Source organism: Palaemon carinicauda, chromosome 9, assembly GCF_036898095.1.
Source record: "Palaemon carinicauda isolate YSFRI2023 chromosome 9, ASM3689809v2, whole genome shotgun sequence".
NCBI lineage: Eukaryota > Metazoa > Arthropoda > Malacostraca > Decapoda > Palaemonidae > Palaemon > Palaemon carinicauda.
In genome coordinates this window covers 143,278,558-143,299,469 of record NC_090733.1, presented here as the reverse complement: position 1 = coordinate 143,299,469, position 20,912 = coordinate 143,278,558, and the positions used below count along the sequence as shown (strand labels likewise).

Below are 20,912 nucleotides of genomic sequence, written 5' to 3'. Positions count from 1 at the left end.
AAGAGGTCCCGGACTAGGAGGACGACAGGCACGAACAGACGAACCCTCAAGCGCAACACTATCCACAACACTATCACTCACTTTAACACTTCCCACTGCACTTTTACACTTCAGCTCCTTGACGTCCGCCATGAGCTGGTTACGGTCACTAGCCAGGGACTCAACTCTCTCACCCAGAGCTTGGATGGCACGCATCATATCAGTCATCGAAGGTTCCTGAGTGCCAGAAGGGGGATTAGGAGCAACCACTACAGGGGAAGGAATAGGTTGTGGGGCATGAGGAGAGGAAATGTCAATAGAACGAGAGGAACTTCTCCTAACTCTATCTCTCTCGAGCCTACGTGTATACTTTTGGAATTCGATAAAATCGAATTCCGAAAGCCCAACGCACTCCTCACATCGATCTTCCAATTGACAGGTTTTATCCCGACAATTGGAACAAACAGTGTGAGGGTCGATAGAGGCCTTCGGAAGACGCCTTGAACAGTCCCTAGCATTACACTTCCTAAATTTTGGGACTTGTGAAGGGTCAGCCATTTTGAATTGGTCAAAGGGGAATTCAAAAACTATCCAAAGTCATCAACAAATAATCCGTAATCAAAAAAAAAAAAGAATGCAAGGATTTTTGAAGAGAAAGCCTGCACAGCGATAGCTCAAAACTAGAATAGTGTACTTCACCAAATAGTTGTAAAAACAAATCCAGTTAGCAACAGCGAATTAGTAGGTCTTGCCGGTAGCACGACAGAGAGAAAATTGAGTTCTTTGTTTACAATGAGTACTGGGTATCTGGACGACACATGGCGCTGTTGAAGTACACCCCCTTCCTGTGTAGCGATCGCTGGCGAATTTTTTCCTTAGAGTTTTTCTGTCGAGCAACAGAGTTGCAGCTATTATAATCACCGGCTAAGTTAAATATTGAAAAAATTAAGTTGTTTCGCAGACACAATAAGTTGCAAACCAGGTAGGTACCTCCCAGGTAAGGATACTATTACAGAAGAAGTTGAGTTTGTCATCTTTCTAATATGAAAAGCATGAATGACACTCTCGGGAGAGAATGGGCAGTCCTTCCTTCACAAAAACTCTATAACACATTTGGATTCACAAATAACTCATTACAGTACTACATGTATTTCAGCATGCTTCCTGTCACAAGCGTGAGTGCTCTGATGAAAAAAAAAAAAAAAAAAAAAATTCTAATAGTGAAAGAGCATAGCAACAGTACAGTTGTGGCCAAGGTATATATAGATAAAAAAAGAAAAAATAAATAAATAAATCAGTTTGCGACAAACAGATGGGTGAAGCCTCACCCTCAGACCACCTGTATTCACTAACTACATTTTGAACAATACAGCGGTCATTCCAGCTCAAGCTGAAGTCATTTATTATAAATGACAATAGGTTTGTATACTCGCAGGAACAAATAGGACGAATCTGTGTATGACCCAAGTACAGAGTTGGTGTCTTGATTTTTAAACTATGTTCCAATTTTATTACTTGAAACAAAAGAAAAGTTAAAACTGTTATGCAAGTCATTATCTAACATGGCAGAAAGACTACAACACCACATATAGTCAATGCCATCCACAAGAAAAGTCACTTTTCAGTAAAAATATGCATGCTATGTTTAATATATGTTGCCCAACTAAACTTTTGGTTCTAAAATTTTCATTAAACTGTGTACTAAGCTCATATTCAACCATAAAACTTGTCCACTAGTATGACTCACGATTGACTCCTGCAAAATTCATGAGCATCTATTAAAGTGAGATATTACTGTACTTGTGATTATAAAGAAGAAATTATATAACCATATTTACATGTCCTTCAACAGACCTACATTAACAAAACAAAACACTACAAGACTATATAGATCGCATAGTTGTTATGGAATACAGACTTAAAAATCTTGCCTTATTACGGTGGCTCAAAAAAAAAGAACAAAAATATTAGCACTGATTATCACACTGTTAAGCCAAAATTTACTTTTGTCATTAATAATAAAAAAGCCCTCAAACCCTACTTGGCGAAATAAATATATCAATTCAGTATTCACACTTTCCTTACAGGAGTCAAAAGCACTATACAGTTTAAGCTTGGAGTAATGTACAGTATAATAAGAAGGTATATGGGGTACCTACTATAGTATACAAAAGGAGGTTTGCATTGCTTACTGGAAAAAAAGTTCTATGCAAAATAAATATAATTTGATCTTCCTTGACCTTAAGGTCTATGTCTGAAGAATCAATATACCTATGTTTATCCCATATGTACAAAATAGAATATACAATTTCCAAAATTAACAACCACAAACTTCTTATACTGTACTTATAAAATAGAATTCTCATCAGGATGCATATAATGTAAGACAATTACTGAAATGGTATTACAATTGTAATAAGTGTCAAAATTTACTGGGAAAAAAAGCATCTTATGAATTCTCTGTTCATGCTTATTAATACAACATGCATTCAGTAACTATTTGAGTGTTGAACAAGAAAATGAAAGAAAAAATAATGCATCTTGTCAACTATCAAATATAAATTATACAGTACTTCAATTAATTCAATTTTTTATTGATTGTAAATATCCCAATACCAATCCAGTCCTGTCCTCATGACAAATAATAACTATGCAAGACCTTTTCTTATACAACCAAAACAAAAATATATTTTCCTCACTTCTATCCCTAATGAAATTTACAATAGTAGGGTATAACATCGGCACTAAGCAATGAGGAACATATTTAAACAAACGGCTTTACCAATTCCAGCCAATATACAGCAATCTTAATAATCCCTTCCACTCCCTGTTAAGACTTACAGATTAGTGGTCAGTCATTTTTCTTTCTCTTTGGACTATAGTTGCAGCAATATTATAAATGCTTTTTTAAGTTTATTCCATGTTTTAAGTATGTAATCAAAAAGCTTCAGAGGTTTTAAATAATAAGACATGACATTGAATATAAGGGTCAATGTATCCTTCATTGGTAGCCCTACAAACTTCACCGTTATACACACTTGCAAAATTTTAAAGCAATTTCTCCATTACATAAACTAGTATGACTTATCCAATCATGTCAACTCTTGAAAGCTGTCCCTCATTTAATGAATTATAATCTTTCCTAAGTCAGTGATAAAATCCATTAAATGTTGAAAATTCAGAAAAAAGATTAACATACAGTAGAGGAGATAATATTCAAACTTGAGTGCTCTTTTAGACTTGAAGAATGCAACAATTCAACAATAGGTTTGTTTTAATTTATCAGAATCCTTCCATAACAATGACAATAGGCCTAAGATAATGGAAAATCACATCTTATATTTGTTCTGGTCATAGTAAATGCAACTTTGATAGCTTTTTACAAATCTCTATTTCTTTAAATCCCTAACTGAACTAGAACTCAGCTTGTAAGTGATGGAAAATATCAGGAATCTACCAAAAAAAAAATTTTAACTGCGAACAAGAAAATCTGTTCAGGGTGCAATTACGGTATATAAAGCATCGGAACCCGCTGCAAACTAATAAATTTGCAGCTATATACAGATATTTTTCCACAATACAAAATCTTAATTTTCATCTGAAAATATAATTCATGGAACAACAGTTTAATACCAATATATTTTAGTAGCCTCAATCCGATCTCATTTTATCTTTTTACCATCAATAATAGAAAAGTAAAACCTCACTGGCACAATGCATTTCCACGACACAAATATGGCAGTTATGCAGATATCTAATAAATGCATAGAAGTAGATCCATAAGTATTTTCATATTTAATCAAATAACCAAACATTTTATTTGCATAATCATTGTATTTATGCCACGAACAATAGTAATAACTTAAGAACCCTTTGGCACCAATTCTAAAGTGAAAATACACTACAGTACTATAAAACTAAAAACTGGACAAAGACACCTGATCTATTAGAAAAAAAATGGAAGCACAATGGCATCTGATTTAAGGAAAATTTGCATGATAATTTGTACACATTTGTAATTTGTTACCCGACATGAAAATGAAAATAGTTCTCATAACCATGGATTAATTTAAAGAATCAAGTCAGATGACCCGGTGTTCGTAACCGGGCAGGTCTTCAATGCCATCAATAACATAGCAAAAGGCTCATATTTCTTACATTAATTATACTACTAAGCACTTGGCCCTATCTTCCAAAACCTTGTCAAAAACTTCCTGAATGCCTTACAAGTAAAAATCTTAGGAGAGATGGAGCAAGCAGTTAACAGCCACGAAAATTGCATAACTATGCATGTGTCCATTACTAAACAGAGGAGCAAACCATTCAAGAGTGTAACACCTAGTAAAGTTTTCAAATTACTTCATTTCTTAACTAAGCTAATTTCAGCTTTGTGAATGTACTGTACTAACAAACATGTCATAAAACCATGTTGGACAGAAAGCTTCATCAGTACACCATTGATGAAGCTTTCTCTCTAACACTATTTTATGACATATTTGCTAATACATCCCCAAAGGTGAAATTGGCCTAATTAAGAAATAAAGTAACTTGAAAAGTTTTCTAATACAATGTTGTGTGGTTTGCTCCTCTGATTAATAGTTGATACATGCTTAGTTTTTGCAATTTTCTCAACTGTTTAAATGCTTGAAAACGTGTGGTGAGCAAATGGATTCTATCCACTCACCACAAGAGATGGAACACAGTACCACACATTAACATCATAAAAAAATTAACAAATCTCTTGCATTGCAAATTACCCCCACCCCACCCTTCAGCATCTTCGCCCAATCCTAAATTTCACCTTTAACCCAATTATTGTATAATAACCCTTACTCTAACTTATTCAAATAACTTTTTCCAATGAAGAGAAATTAAACCTAAAGCCTTCCAAAGCATTATACTCAAATTTTGTTGAGGCTTCTGACTACTAAACATGCTGCACAGTATGATATTTACTTCCCGAGTAATAAACAAAAAAATAATGATAATCACAGCAATGAAAAATGTCTTGCCTAGTTCACTTATATAAAATTAAACCTGCTGATTTTGAAAATAATAATATGTAGTCACCAAGATTATAAATGGCTGATCAGGTTACCAAATAATGACAGAAGTGCTACTTTAATACTCTTTAACCAAATAATACACTAATCCACATGAATTTTGATTACCCAAGAGAATAGGTCATTAAGAACAGTCAAGAAAAATACTCTGAAAATGCAGAGCAAGGGTTATGCATTGAAAATAAATAGTTATCTGATACAGATAACATACATAATTCCCAGGCTGTTTTAATATGTACTGACATTTGATTGTAACCCTGATACTGTACATAGATCACCATTAACTTCTAACTACAGACTAAAATGAGTAAGTCCCAATTACCAAAAAATATTGTTCAGTTATTGCTTAAATACAAGTCTTAAGAATACAATATAAAAAATAGACATAAGGATATAATTTCTAAATTTCCTTTATCATTAAAACAATGCATTTTTTAACCAAATTTCTTTAGATTCATTATTGCTTGTTTCTTTCACAGGTACATATAAATATCACTTGTTAAATAATACTCTACAGAGATTTTCACAATGATTACAATATCAAATTTAGAGCACTACCTACATAAAATCTCAGATCTACTGCACATTATGCAAAGCAAAGCAAAGCAACAGAACAAATAAAATTCGATATTTGGAGTAGGCCTACTGTATAATTTATACAAAAGGTCTGGTAATTGTTATAAAGCTGTGCATATTCAAAACCTTTTAAAAGTTTTCAGTAATGTATGTACAATGAGGTATTTGCCTATACTAATCCTCCTATAAAAAGTACATTGCTTATACACCTGTACTGTGAAACCTAAACCAATGTAAATGGCATGTTAAGCGTTTTTATATTGTTTTGTTAAACAAATACTGAAAGACAATAAAAGTGTACTGTACACTTTCAGCACCGATGCAAGTAATCACAAACGTTCCAAAAATGACAACGTACTGTATTTTTCTATGAGCTCTTATATAACAGTTCTTGATATAATTTATTTTCTCGCTCTCTTTCTTGCCTTTGTTAGAGATTTAAAAAAAAAGTGAATTCCATGAAAAAGCAATGAATTTGCCCTTATATATAATATTTACAGTTCCAGCTTCAAGCCTTGGCTAAATCGAAGAGCAACGAAAGGTGGTACAGTACACCAACAGTAATCAATGATAGAGTTCTGGTTTCTACTCTTTACTATAGAACAGTACTGTGTATCAAACATAAGGTGATAATTGCAATACATGTCATTCTGAATAATTTTATAAATCAAGCCAAAATGATTCATACATTTCCAGTCTTGATGTGAACAGAAAATATAAATTGTTTGAGTTTTAAGATGTTTTGAGGATTTTTCAAACATGTTTTTAAATTTCTGAAAATCATATGAATGTTGATAGTGCTGCACAGTATTAAAATTTCTATGAAAAACATATGATTTCAATATAATAAAAATATTTCACCCAAACTTGATAGAAACAAGCAATAAGAAATCTAGAACGGCAATGAAATTTCTTGCAATTTCTGCCAGGCAATTAAATTTGTGATTTGAGTTTCAGAAAAATATGATTACCATTTTAGCCATAATTTTCCATTTGAATAAGTTTTACAGTTAAGTATTTAGCCAATTTTCCAATGCAACTTTATTCCCACTGTTATGAAACACCCCAAGAAACAAAATACTGTTATGTAACCCAACCAAAAAACAAAGTACATCAGATTATCCAAATGCCTTATCACCTGAATTCTCTACAGCATCCTTTTGGCACTGTCCACATTAATTCCTCAAAAATCTAATCGATATACGGAACATCAAAAGACACCACCCTAATGAAATTTTATGAAATGAAACTCAAAACCTGCGATTTTGGATCCCATATATATTACTGGTAGCATACCAGGTTTGTTCATTGTTACTACAGCATCTCTTCAGTCCCAGTTATGTTTCTTTCTGCCTTTCACTCTTCATCCCTTCCCTTAGGTAGATTCCAACCCAGCTGTCAAACTCTTCTAAAATTTTCACTACTTTTAAAACAAATAATTTGAACAAGCCCTATGAGTCTATAAATGATATTATCATTTGGAAATAATTTACATCAACGACTAAAATTCACTCCTGCTTAAATAATATCTCTAAATATCTTCACTGGACTGGGAACTTAGACAAAATTATCTCAAAATTCTGGACTTTCAGATGTTCTTAAAATTCAGAGAAATTGTATATAACTATACTTACATTTTGCAGCAACTACTGTAGAGGGATGTTTTTCCAATGAATGGGCATTTGAGTTTGACTTTCATTTAAACCATCACCACCAAAAAAACTGTGAAAATGAGTTATAAACAGGCTGGTAGTATCAAAAGATATTACTCAAAGCAACAATATCAGTATTACTTATGCAATTTAAACAGTAAATCTTTACTGTTCTAAACTATTAACATACCCACGATAATAGTTCAAACGGGCAGCTATATTGTTTATTATTTTAACTTTGCACCAAACTACAGAAATATGAATACTGTACTCTATTATGGATGAACTAATAAATATTACCAGAAATAGACTCATTTTGAAAGGTTAAAGTAGCAACAAATTACCAAATATTTTCAGACTCAAGTAGAATATTAAACATTTTAAAAAATGCTCACTGTATATTACCATACGAGATGTGTCTTGGTAAAACATAGGCCAATTTACTATCTCCATATTTTATTTCATCCAAATCACTACCCATGTAACTTCATTTCAGTGCATTCAGTACTAAAAAGAAAACTTTGCATTGTTTTATTACAGCACTGTAAAGTCATCAGGAAATTTCAATCTCTGTCTCACAGCTACTTGTAGTAGCCTTTTATCAACAATGTCAAGCGTAGTACACAAACCAAACGACAAAAAAACTTATTGTCCAACCTCATCACTAATTTATTCAGTTACTAAAGATATACTTTTTGAAAACTGAAAGACCATATAAATCTTGGCTGATCCAAGGGCTCGAGATTTTGTTTGGAGTGAATGCTTCTATGTAACCTTAAAATTTAAATCATGAAAATTACTTTATAAGTTAGTATATGTACTGCACAGCATAAAGGCAACCCAAACAAATAGCTAGTGCCAGAAATTAATAAAATCTATTGATAAATCTCTTTTCTCAGATCTTTTGCAAAGTTAAAAGTTGATGTTAATTTTTTCTATTGAAAGCAATGCTTTTAACAAATTTCAAATGGAGCTAAAATAAAAGAAATAATAATAAAGGGTACCTGACTTTCCAGTTTGAGTATGAAGTACATATAGCAGTAAGTTATTCTATTCACCTAAAATAACGAGATTTATGTAGAACAATCTATTATAAAAGCTTTATTAAACTAGAAAAGCATAACGTTGTACTGTATACAACCTCTTGAAAGTGAAATGTCAGAAAGAAAATTTATCTAATAAATAATCACTATCTTTTTAAGACGTAGTATGTTATAATGCAGCCTAGAATTTTAAATGCATCATTCTCTCATCATTCTCTATCTTTTCCTTTCCATTTTTTCTTCACTCCTAACAAAATATTTACATTAGTGTGTACTTTTAGTAAAGTATTTATGTACAAAAATTTACTATGGCATCTTATAAATCACTATCTAAGAGAGAGTTCAGTAAGACAGTTCTGATATTAAACAGCAGCTTTGGGAAGTGTCTTTTCAGAATCAGTGGTATCAAATAGCTATACATTTATGCCACCACATGTATATTTTCATCAACATGAAGAGCTGTCCACATCAGTGAACTTGATATGTTCTTATTTTTAATGGAGTTTTTGATGAAATGCTGGACGTTCATTACCTTCATAAGTACAAGATAATAAAAAAAAGTGAAAACTATGATAAAAATACCATATACTGTAGTAGTTCACAAAATAGGACTTCCCAACATTTAAAACAAATTCTGAATAGGCTTTCAAGCCTACGTTAGAGAAAATTTAAATCGGCATAACAGTAGGAGAATGAGAAAGATCATGTTATCTACCTAAGTTAATAAGTTAATAACCTATAAGCTTAATAAACTAAATATAGTATATGCTAGAACTAATGAGGATGAATAGCATGAGAAAAAAAATTAAAAATGAAAACTTTCATGATAATTTATACTATATTACACATATATTGCTGCAAAACTCCTATGTACTGTACAGTACTTTAAAACCAATTTCTGTTTTTCTCACTTTTCAAAGACCATTAAAGAGGTAATGAAGTATTTCCAGTTGACCGAGTATATCATGAAAAATGACAGATTCTGCTTCACAAAAGCTGAAGTCGCATCAAATCATTTGGTAAACATTACTGATGACAGGTTTCTAAAATTCTGTAAAAATTAGAATTTTCATAGTATTTCAGACTACGGTTTTACTAAAACCTAGAGGCAATACCCCTTTATTCAGATTATAAGAAAAAGAAAAAAATATAAGATTAAAGGCAAAAATTATGCACGTGAAAGCTTAATACAAACCCAAATTCTATTCTATGAAGATAGTTAGAAGGAAAATAATGCATTGTTTGAAAATCCCAATGCTGCGAGATCTACACACAAGTAAATAGTATATTTATGAAGAAAAAAAATTGGCACTGACCAAGAAAATGGAGGGAAGATACTACAGTACTGAGATTCATAAGCAGGATGTGAATGGAATATCATATTACAAATCAGGAAGAGATGGAAGGAAGTGGAAAAGCAGTAGATTAGGGGAGTAGCATGGCAAAGAACTGAAAGAAGGCCTCAAATGGAAAAAGAAGACCTAGACTTGTTGGAAGTTAAAAAGAAGAAAATGAAAATGACAGTGTGGGAGAAATCATTCCATTTCTAACTACACAAGAGGAAATAATAATTCACATGAAACCAGAGATGCATAACCCAGGGTAAAGAAATAAGTTCATAACCCAGGGTAAAGAAATTAGTTCACAACCCAGGGTAAAGAAATTAGTTCATAACCCAGGGTAAAGAAATTAGTTATCTACAGCAAAGAATATACTAGAATCATTAGAGTAGGTATATACTTGTCTTTATTAAAAAAAATTTAAAACCACTACATGAAATCTGCATATTTCTACAAGCTGTTTTTTTTATTGATAGCTCATAAACACCCACATATAATAGTTCTCATATATCCATAGCATTACTTTGTAACTACAACCCTTAACTGGATGTCTTCTGGGCATTTAGTTAATGTTCAACATATTAACACTACTTATAGCTATATTTTACTATAATTGTAAAATTACTATGACTATACTTTGTATTTTATTTGTATACTGTATGTAATACATCAATGAAAGACACTTGAAATTTATCTGATAAGATTTATGGGTAAGAAGCCGTAAGTAAAATATGTAACAAATATTTAGTACTAAGACAAAGCCAAATTGTACAACTAAAATTTCCCATCATAGCTTGAATGATACGGAAAACAAAAGTTGGTGTCTTACCATTTCCTTCCGTATAAATTTTCCTGAATTAGCACTAGCAAGAAAGCATTAATTGAAACTTATGCTCTGATGGAATAGCTATGTATAATGGTAGTCTACAAGATCGGATGGAAAAAATCTCTAATATCGCACTCACAATTAATGTATGACTGAAGTAATACTAAGTTCAAAATCAAGAATAAATTAAAACTTTCACATAATCTGGTGTAATTATAAAAATCATTAAAGCCCTTGTATTTGGCACTCTATTCTGTCAACAGTTGATTGTTTTGGTTATAAATTTGAGCCATAAGACCAAGCAATGCCAAAATTAATATGTATTTAAATCTAATTGCAACCAAAGAGGACAATTAGTACATACTATATTACGATCAGGATTTACATACCAAAGGTGGTTTTTCTAACAGAAAACAATGGTTACCTTAGCACTGAAATACTCTGGAAAATAAGTTACCTGCCACAGCTAAAACACCACTTTTGTTTGATGACCAGAATAAAGGACTAAAAATCCGTTAAAACCTCTTCTGAGCACAATAAAATCACTTTTTTCTAACATGGACAACTGGAAATGCATCATTCTTTCACTCGTATGATTGCAGGCAAAGGAGCCGTAATTGTACCTCATTGATTTTATATACTGTCAAAAAACGGGTGTAAATATTGGTCCCACCAGTTAAATTGAAGGCATTAAGCAGGCTCTTTAGATCACATCCTCCCATTATTCCACAACGATGACACCACTGTCTCTCTCAGCTGTGAGGCACCCAGGTTTACAACCACTGAAGAGTATAATAACTTAAGCTACTAAACTGGGCCATCACTTGAAAAGTCATCAATTTTTTGAGCGGAGTGTAGGCTGGTGGGAGGCCAAAACCAGTTGCATTAAATTCTGTAATGTTAACAGTGATTCTTGAAATAAACAATAACATCTGTAAAAAATTTTTGTACAAACAAATTTCAATATATAGAGTTTTATTTATTTAAAACTATCACTGACATATGAGGGTAACGTACCTTTAGCACATAGATATTGTTACATTAATGCCCAGGTTTCCATTATCTGCAAACAACTGGGCCATCGATGTATCAAATACCATACAATCTGAATTCATTATCGCTGACTGGACACCCTCATGTATGGATCTTGGAGTAGCTTCCCACGTAAATCTTCGTCGCGGACCATTGAGCTCCAATCTAAGTTGATTATTAAATTCCAATATGTAATAAAACATTAATACTGATGAAGCAATAACTAAAGAGTAAATGGGAGGTTACAGTAAAAAAAACTACATTGCATTTACGTTTATCAAATAAACTAATATGTCATAACTTATAACAAGTCAGATTTTGTAGTAGTGAACTCAAAGGGCACTACCAATGATCCAAAATGAAGAGACACAAGATAACTATATATCAACATAAAGTTCCAAAGAGTCTTGAGTGATAATCATCATTTTTTATCAATAATGGTGAGCACTATAATTGTCACTATGCCAATCATACCATCTCTTACTTTCTTGACTTAAATTCTTTCCAAGTGAATATTTTTATAAAATTTTCTTTAATAAAAGTCACTAATCATAGATACCAAGATAGAAAATAAATAACCATACTTTCCCATACAAATCACAAATTATAAAGCATCCTCATTTGCTGTCTGGTGCGCCCAGATATGTATACTCTTGTCTTTTAAGAAGAAAAAGGAAAAGGTCTTAATATACTGTGCAGGCATGCACATCTTTGACCCAACCGTAGGAAGTAACTATATTTACCTTTATTCACAAACATTGAATATGCAACCCCCCCTTCTTGCCGAGAATAAAGGTATGGAAGGTGAGCACATCATACAGTATGTTTTCGGCGGCACTGGAACAACCATCGTATCATTAATAAGGTAGTTGGTAATGACATGGTACAAAGGTAAGCCCCGCCCAACCGCATATTACAGAATAACCACTTTTGTCCATATGCCTAGGACTGGGAGGGATGTTATTCTTTATTTCAAGAATCTCTGTTAACATTACAGAATTTAAAGCAACTGGTTTTGGCCTCCTACCAGCCTCCACTCCACTCAAAAAGGAAGACAGATAGCATGGCCAGTCATTCTCTCTCCTCAAGATTTATGCCAAACGCATTACTGAATGGATGCATAGTAAGTCATAAGAAGGCACTAGGAGTATTACACAATTACTGAACAGTCACCTTATAGCTTGAAAGAGGTCTAAGGACCTGTGGGGGCATCCATAAGGTATAGAGGCAAAGGTAGCAGAGGTACACTGACTAAAGTCACATATGCAAATAAGCAGCCTCACCAAGCCAGAAGGAAACATATCTGAAAACTTCCTCACTGTTCCACCTGGGGCTAATGAGGTGGCTGCGATATTCACATGCGAGGTGTTGAGTACTCCTCAAGCAGCAATGCAGAGCCCCGATGTAATACCAGACATAGTCATGTCAACTTACACAAAGGGATGATTTTGAGAAGGTTCCAAACTTGCATTTGAGACCAACTGGTACTGGGTCTTCGTCACAAGTCTGTTATGACAAAGGTGACAGAACCTTTATCCCTCCAAAAGTTTGACATGATGAAGTGTCTGATACTCTCCAACTCTCTTGCCAATGCTGAATCCATTAAAATTGAGAAAGATCCCTATGATTCCTTCCATAGGTTGGCAGTAGGATGAGGGCCATCCCACAAGGAGACTTAATACCAGGATGGGCTATACTGCTCAAAGCTCCCTTTGAGCAAAGACCAATCCCTCCACACAATATCGATGAGCCTCTATTCTACACATCATGGTGAAGCAGAGAAGAGACAGTCTCAAAGAAAAGAAATTATGACCACCTACTCAAGTTAGCAGGAGACATGTGGGCCCATGCCCCAAGGCTAAGAATTCTCCCACAAATGATAGGCAAGAATTCTTGAAACTCCCTTCAAACATGGCCCATTCCCATGAGAAGGATGGACCAAAACTCTACCAACGAGCTTTATTGGCAGATATATCTGCCATACTGGGGTCATGGTCCAGTCGAGTGCTGGGAAAATGGTCAAGGGCGAGCTCTGTAACTCCCCCACCTAGGAGGAGGATGACACTAAAAGGAAGTATAACCTTACCTGAGCTCAGGTGCCGGTGCCTGGTACGTGTGGGACCGCTCACCTGTGACCGGTACCACAGAGGCAACTCGCACCGGGCTCATGCTATGCTTGATGACCTTGAAGAAATCTGTTAGCAGTAAAGCTCTACTACTCACTCCTGACAGAGGAGAGTGGTCCTATAAGGGCAAGGACAGTCCTCCCATTTATAGTAGGAAAAGGGAAAGCGAGTGAAAGTCTCATCTTTGCCTAACGTCCCAACCAAAACCGGTCATTTACAGCAGAAAAAGGAGAAAACCGTTATATCAGGCTCACAACCCTTCAACCAACCTAGCAGGTATCAGTTGCAAGATGAGAGAGGAGCAGCTGCTTTCTAAGGGCCAGGGCATTCCTCCTATGAAACAACTGGAATGTTGAAGCTAGGTAATGCTCACTTTCACCTGGCTTACAGATCAGCTTGATTGAACACTAAGGTAATATCATCAGGTGAGATATGTTATTCGCTCCCGAAGGAGAAGAGCTGATGTTAAATATCTCCAGGAACTTTTTACAATAGGCCACCTGCAGGTTTTCTACTGAGTTCTACTTCCCTAGAAGTGTTGAAATAAGAAAATGCATGTGGGAAGGAGTTGGTAAAAAAGGGAAAGAAAGCAAACTCATTCTTGTCCCCTTGCCAACAGTTCTTCTTTACTAGCATGAGTGCTTCAGCAGCTCCTAATTAGCAACAGGTAAGTTACCCTCGAGTTCACCAATACAAGTTCAAGGAAAAGTTCCTAGTCGAATAGCATTTCCAGATATTCATCCTTTGCTTTGACAAAAGATCAGTCTCTCCTCAATCACAATCCTCAGATTGTAATTAGAGTGGGGAGTAGTTTCCATCACTAACTGGAAAAAGTAAGAGTGAGGAGTGGTCTCAATCATTAAATGGAAAAAATCCGAAGAGGTCAATCCATGCGGCCCATGCTTGACACTTGGGTGGACACTTGTGTGGACACCTGAGAAATTGAAGTGGCCCTTTTAGAATGAAGGCCTACATACATTGCAAGTTCCTCGAGTCACCAAAGGCACGAAGTCTTCCTCTCTAAAGACCTGACATATACGGGGTTGGCTGGCTAAGAAGAGTATGGGCTCAAGCTACATCTGTGAGACATCTCGTGAAAAGCAGACAAGATCATACAAGACTTTCAAGACTAAAATCCAGGATCATTCCACCTGTCACATTTCCAGAGCTGAAACCTGGAAGGTAGGTATGGAACAAATTTGGATGGAAGAGGGGGGACTGTGCACAGCAAGGATCTCCTCTACTGACAACATGGGACAACTTCTCCATCATACCCTTCTTGGAGTGAGCCTGGGAGGGGTAATAACAAGTAGACCCTTATTCAAACCCTTTGGGAAATAGAAGATCCTAGTAGTCATTGCTGGGATATGATGAAGGCTGGGACCTTCCTCAAACTCAAACATAATGGTATGGCCATCCCTGAAGGCTTTGCCAATATCTCCCTTGAAAGACCAGAACCCATGTAAACATTTATATACGAATGGATCAGGAACGTATTATCGGGAAGCATGGTATGAATCAACCCTTGAACGGTCTTGCTCTATGACTAAGAAACAATTCCTGGTGTCAGTGCACAGTTCACAGCACGGAACCAACACTGAGCAGTGATATCTCTTCTTTCAAAGATACCTTAGTGCTATACCTCATGAAAGAATTAAGACAGAAGCTGTACTCCCTTCATTTAGGTAAGCTAAGGAAAGTCAAACTCCATAGTCACATGGCCTTTGCTATGATCTTTCCTGTCAAAGATCAGCAGCCCAGTGATCAGACGTTAGCCCAGCATAATCGCCTGCAATTTTAGGGTAGAGAATGTGAGATCAACAGAAAGGGGAAGCGGGGTTACACATTCAAGTACATAGAATCTTCTTTGTTTAAAGAGTGCAGGAGGTAGGATCATACTAGACTGGCTACACTACAGTGAATTCTCAGCCCAAGAGGTCTGAGATCTCACTCTGTTCAAGACCACCTCCCACCATGGCAACTCCAGCAAGGTCTTTTGATCCTTGAGAGGCACCAAAGCATCCATCAAAGACTAGATGCCATTATCCCAGAAGCACCAATAGCCTTCCAAGTTTCACTAATGAAAGAGCGTACAAAAGTCAACAAATGAGCACTCAGTCCCAGAGGTTCTCCACCTCCACTAGCGTTGGACTGACGTCGGGTATCAGGAAGTGAAGAAAACCCAAATTCCACCTTCCTCTCAAGGGGTCTCAACAATCACCTTGGATGACAGTTGCTCCTCAAAGAGCAAGCATGATCTGAATCCATAGTTGAACTGGGAGTGTATTCATAATAGTATTTGAAGATTTCAAGATTTTCTTCCTAGACTTCCTAGCCAGAAATAGGCTCTTGTATAAGAAAACCCTGAAGAGACACTATTGGCAATCTGCTTTCCTCCTTTAAAACAGAATGCCTTTGGCACTCAGGTCCCACCATAAATTGATAAAGTAAAGCTTACTTAAGCCTCTAAGATACATGTTAGTGAATGCAGAATCAGGAGGCAAGCAGGCACGGCACATATTTATCAGTCACTAGTGGTGGAAGACCTTGTCACCAATCACTTGTATGCGATAGAAAATATCTGTGCTTGTAAGAGGGTTGAGATCGGTGTAAAGTGGTCAAATGCTCTTGTTCTTGGTTGAGCATAAGCACTGGAAATGCTTGGTACATAGTCTGCCCCCAGAGAGGGAAAAACAGGTGACAGATGAGTTTGTTCCCTATCGTAAGCATCTCTGTGATCCAGGAGTCAAGAGAAGAATGATCAGAGAGGCAGTTTACACAGTAACCTATTACAAGGTGACCAATTAGAAGATTTACCATGCAGTGACCAATCACAAGGAGACTGTGAATCGTATTCCCTCTCACGCATACACAAAATGCATGGAGACCGAGCATTGGTTGTAGAGTGGGTGGCACCCTTTATTATGAGCAACAGGCATGAGGCACTGATAGCAAGAGCATAAGCTCTTGGCCCGCATACCGAGATACCTTCCCATTCTGGGTTTATTTTAATACTGCATTGTTTCTCTCATAACAGAAGAGAGATCAGCCAAGTTTCCACAAAAAAGGGTGAGTGTCTGATCCCTTCATCCCAATTGACAGTGCACATGCACAGCTCAGAAAGAGATCAAGCACCAGTAAAGCTAAGGCGTAAACTCCTGTGTCGCGTAACGAGACGCATTCCCTGCCTGGGCTGGTTCTCAGTACTGTATTGCACACACTCTCACAAGTAAGTGGGCAGAAACCTAGTTTTATGCGATTCCTGCCACCTGGTCTTCCTAGAATTCTATAATGATTTTGTCGTAACAGCATCTGGAGAATCTAATGAACACTATATTGGGAGGAGAGTGATGGAAATGGAGGTACAGGGAACGAGGAGGAGAGGGAGACCAAAGAGAAGGTGGATGGACTGTATCAAGGATGACCTTCGATCAAAGGGATTAACCGGTGATGAAGTGTGGGACAGAGGTAGATGGAGAACGCTGGCCAGAAACATCGACCCCACATAAAGGTGGGAAAAGATGTAGACAAAGAAGAAGAAGAATCTGGAGAATCTAATGAAGACGAAACAGAGGGGAAAGAAGAACTAAAAGAGGAGCACACAATTCTTGTCAGCTTTCTTTGAGGTAGAGGTCTTAAAAACCAATGACGATGGTCCCCTGAAGAAAGAGACAACACGGAACCCTTTAAAAGCAAGAGACAGCACCTGCATGTGTCTAGGCCCTTCAACACACTAACATGTAAAGCAGCATTCGGAAACACACCACAAGTGCAGCCTCAGAAGTCATGGCAGTGACAAAAGACATCCTCCCAGTGCTGCAGCATCAGTGATACCTGTGGCAGACCAATTTCCTAAGGTTCAGGTTGTCGTCGTATACATACAGGCAGCGTACTACGAGGATAACTATGAAGAATTATAACCCACCCACAAAGGGCACAAGGATTATTAGATTAATGGCAGATTTGCACATAAATCTGCCACACATTTGTAGCTTTACCCAGAAACGGATAAATTTCCTTGTACTTTTCTTTTAATTTATCCAGGATTACCCAGACAACTGCATGTCAGCACAATTAACCATTTATTAAAGAAAAGATTTTATTGAGAGAGTACAAGAATACACATGAACTGCTTGAGGGCAAGTCAAAAGTGAGTGTCTTACAGACTGGCAATCAGTAGTTACTTTAACTACCTCATTGAATTTCAACTGCCGTTTTAGCTTCACTGAAGTCATTCTATTAAAGATGATGGTTTATATTATGTTGGAACAAATTTCTCTTCTCGTGAATTTCAATTACAGTACAAAATAAATTTAATAAAGCTTCGTATGTACTCTTATACAACAATTTTCATGAATTAATGTTCAATCTTAAACAACTTACATGAATTAATACTTTATCTTAATCATGTTTTCACAGTATAACGATGCATTTGCAATGAATTAACAAAGTAAGCCACAAATTGGCTCTCATTTAACTAAAGATAATTATATTACAGCAACTCCTGTTTCAATTCTTGGTTATACCACAACAAACAAAAGTGGTCTATTTCTAAATACTGAAAGTATGATAGTAGTAATTAAAACAAAACAAAATTCTTGGTATACTTAAGTGTGTGAAATTAAAAAGTTATATTTGGAAACATTTTTGTTAAATTATTACTTAAGCACTTTAAAATTAGAAAAAGGTTGCTGTATGTAACTTGATCACAAAAAATCCCAAAATGGAAGAAACAATCTGGGGAACTACTTAGTTGTTATCAATGCTGTAGATGCACAAACAGTGAGGCAGATAATTTACATGTACTGTATCCACAGTGTCAGGGGAACTAAATTTTGTTTCAAATGATCATCTGTATATTAGACAAATGAGTGCAGGGTATTAGGACATTCAAATACAGTAAATGCATGCTTATATGAATGATAGTTTGTGACAATTATTTACAGCTTATACGAGTGATGAGCTGTAATGAGATAAATGTATTTATTCATGTATAATTAAGAATTACAACCCATTCATTGAAATTTCAGAAGATATAAGACATGCATTAATAAAAGAAAAATAATTAGAAGACATGAATAAAGCGAAGCTTCCAACAGATTAAACAGTGTGGCTCCACCTACCAGGGAATATCTCCCCTATTGATTAATACTTGCTTCGTTGTTTATAATCACTTATGAAATTATCAGTTTAAAAACCAAAGAGCATGAACCTATAAATTTTACTTTACAAATTAAAGCACAAGTTAAGTAAGCAAAGCAGTAGCACATTAAACATCAAAGAATAATGGTGTAAGCCCAAAATACACAGTACTGTATCTAACATAAGACAAACATTATGAAAGACTCGACTACTTGCCTATAAGCAAAATTTTCCGCTTGTTTTCTTGAACCTATAAGCTGAACAATGGCAAAAAATTGTTGATGGCCGTCAAATTTTTCTTGCTTCTCCAGTACTAACATAAAATGATGACCAAAACAGCTTTGCATCATAACCCAATCTACGGCACCTGGCAAATTTATGTCTGTTGCCAGAAAAACGATGTCCTCACCTGTCATATAACCAAAACTTTTTAATCAAATAAATCCTTACATTTAGATTAAGTTTCATTCTTCTATAACATGGCTAAAACTACAACTGGCCAATAAAATTTTACAAAAATTGTAAAATGTTATTTTCATAATAAAATAAATTTTTGAATATACTTACCCGGTGATTATATAAGCTGCAGCTCTGCTGCTCGACAGAAAACTCTACGTTAAAAATCCGCCAGCGATCGCTATGCAGGTAGGGGGTGTACTTCAACAGCGCCATCTGTCGTGCAGGTACTCAGTACTCAATGTAAACACAGAACTCAATTTTCTCCTCGGTCCACTGCGTCTCTATTGGGGAGGAAGGGAGGGTCCTTTAATATATAATCACCGGGTAAGTATATTCAAAAATTTATTTTATTATAAAAATAACATTTTTCAATATTTAACTTAGCCGGTGATTATATAAGCTGATTCACACCCAGGGGGGTGGGTAGAGACCAGCAATAAATGTTTACATTATTATGAGCTAAGGATTTTTTATTTCATTTTAGCAGTTATCAAAATAACAAACATAAAATAAATAAGTACCTGGTAAGGAAGTCGACTTGAACAATTACTCTGCCTTTTTAAGTACGTCTTCCTTACTGAGCCTCGCGATCCTCTTAGGATGCTGAGCGACCCCTAGGAGCTGAAGTATCAAGGGTTGCAACCCATACTACAGGACCTCATCAAAACCTTTAATCTAGGCGCTTCTCAAGAAAAGAATTTGACTACCCGCCAAATCAACCAGGATGCGAAAGGCTTCTTAGCCTTCCGGACAACCCAAAAACAACAATAAAAAAACATTTCAAGAGAAAGATTAAAAAGGTTATGGAATTAGGGGAATGTAGTGGTTGAGCCCTCACCCACTACTGCACTCGCTGCTACGAATGGTCCCAGGGTGTAGCAGTTCTCGTAAAGAGACTGGACATCTTTAAGATAAAAAGACGCGAACACTGACTTGCTTCTCCAATAGGTTGCGTCCATTATACTCTGCAGAGATCTATTTTGTTTAAAGGCCACTGAAGTTGCGACAGCTCTAACTTCATGTGTCCTTACCTTCAGCAAAGCTTGGTCTTCCTCACTCAGATGGGAATGAGCTTCTCGTATTAACAGTCTGATATAATAGGATAAGGCATTCTTTGACATAGGCAAAGATGGTTTCTTAATAGAACACCATAAAGCTTCTGACTGTCCTCGTAAAGGTTTAGTTCGTCTTAAATAGAACTTAAGAGCTCTAACAGGGCATAAGACTCTTTCTAGTTCATTTCCAACCATATTTGATAGGCTTGGAATATCGAACGATTTCGGCCAAGGACGAGAAGGTAGCTCGTTTTTTGCTAGAAAACCAAGCTGTAAAGAACATGTAGCCGTTTCAGATGAAAATCCGATGTTCCTGCTGAAGGCGTGAATCTCACTGACTCTTTTAGCTGTGGCTAAGCAAACCAGGAAAAGAGTCTTTAAAGTGAGATCTTTAAAGGAGGCTGATTGTAGTGGCTCGAACCTTTCTGACATAAGGAATCTTAGTACCACGTCTAAATTCCAACCAGGTGTAGCCAAACGACGCTCCTTCGTGGTCTCAAAAGACTTAAGGAGGTCCTGTAGATCTTTGTTGTTGGAAAGATCTAAGCCTCTGTGACGGAAGACTGATGCCAACATGCTTCTTTAACCCTTGATAGTGGGAGCTGAAAGAGATCTTTCT

The 20,912-nt window shown here is 35.9% G+C and overlaps 1 protein-coding gene across 11 annotated transcripts in view; it reads right to left on the bottom strand.

Annotated features, from left to right (window-relative positions):
• Positions 1–2,552: 2,552 nt before the first annotated feature.
• The window catches only part of LOC137647216 (E3 ubiquitin-protein ligase Siah1-like), a 43,151-nt gene continuing 24,791 nt past the window's right edge, over positions 2,553–20,912 (bottom strand). For all 11 annotated transcript variants that reach the window (XM_068380573.1, XM_068380566.1, XM_068380565.1 and 8 more), the window contains 3 exons: positions 18,996–19,188; positions 11,497–11,676; positions 2,553–11,371 (listed from right to left, as the gene is read on the bottom strand). In XM_068380573.1, the coding sequence (XP_068236674.1) occupies positions 11,499–11,676; positions 18,996–19,188 (371 nt within the window). In that variant the 3' untranslated portion in view covers positions 2,553–11,371; positions 11,497–11,498. The remainder of the gene's footprint in view (positions 11,372–11,496; positions 11,677–18,995; positions 19,189–20,912) is intronic.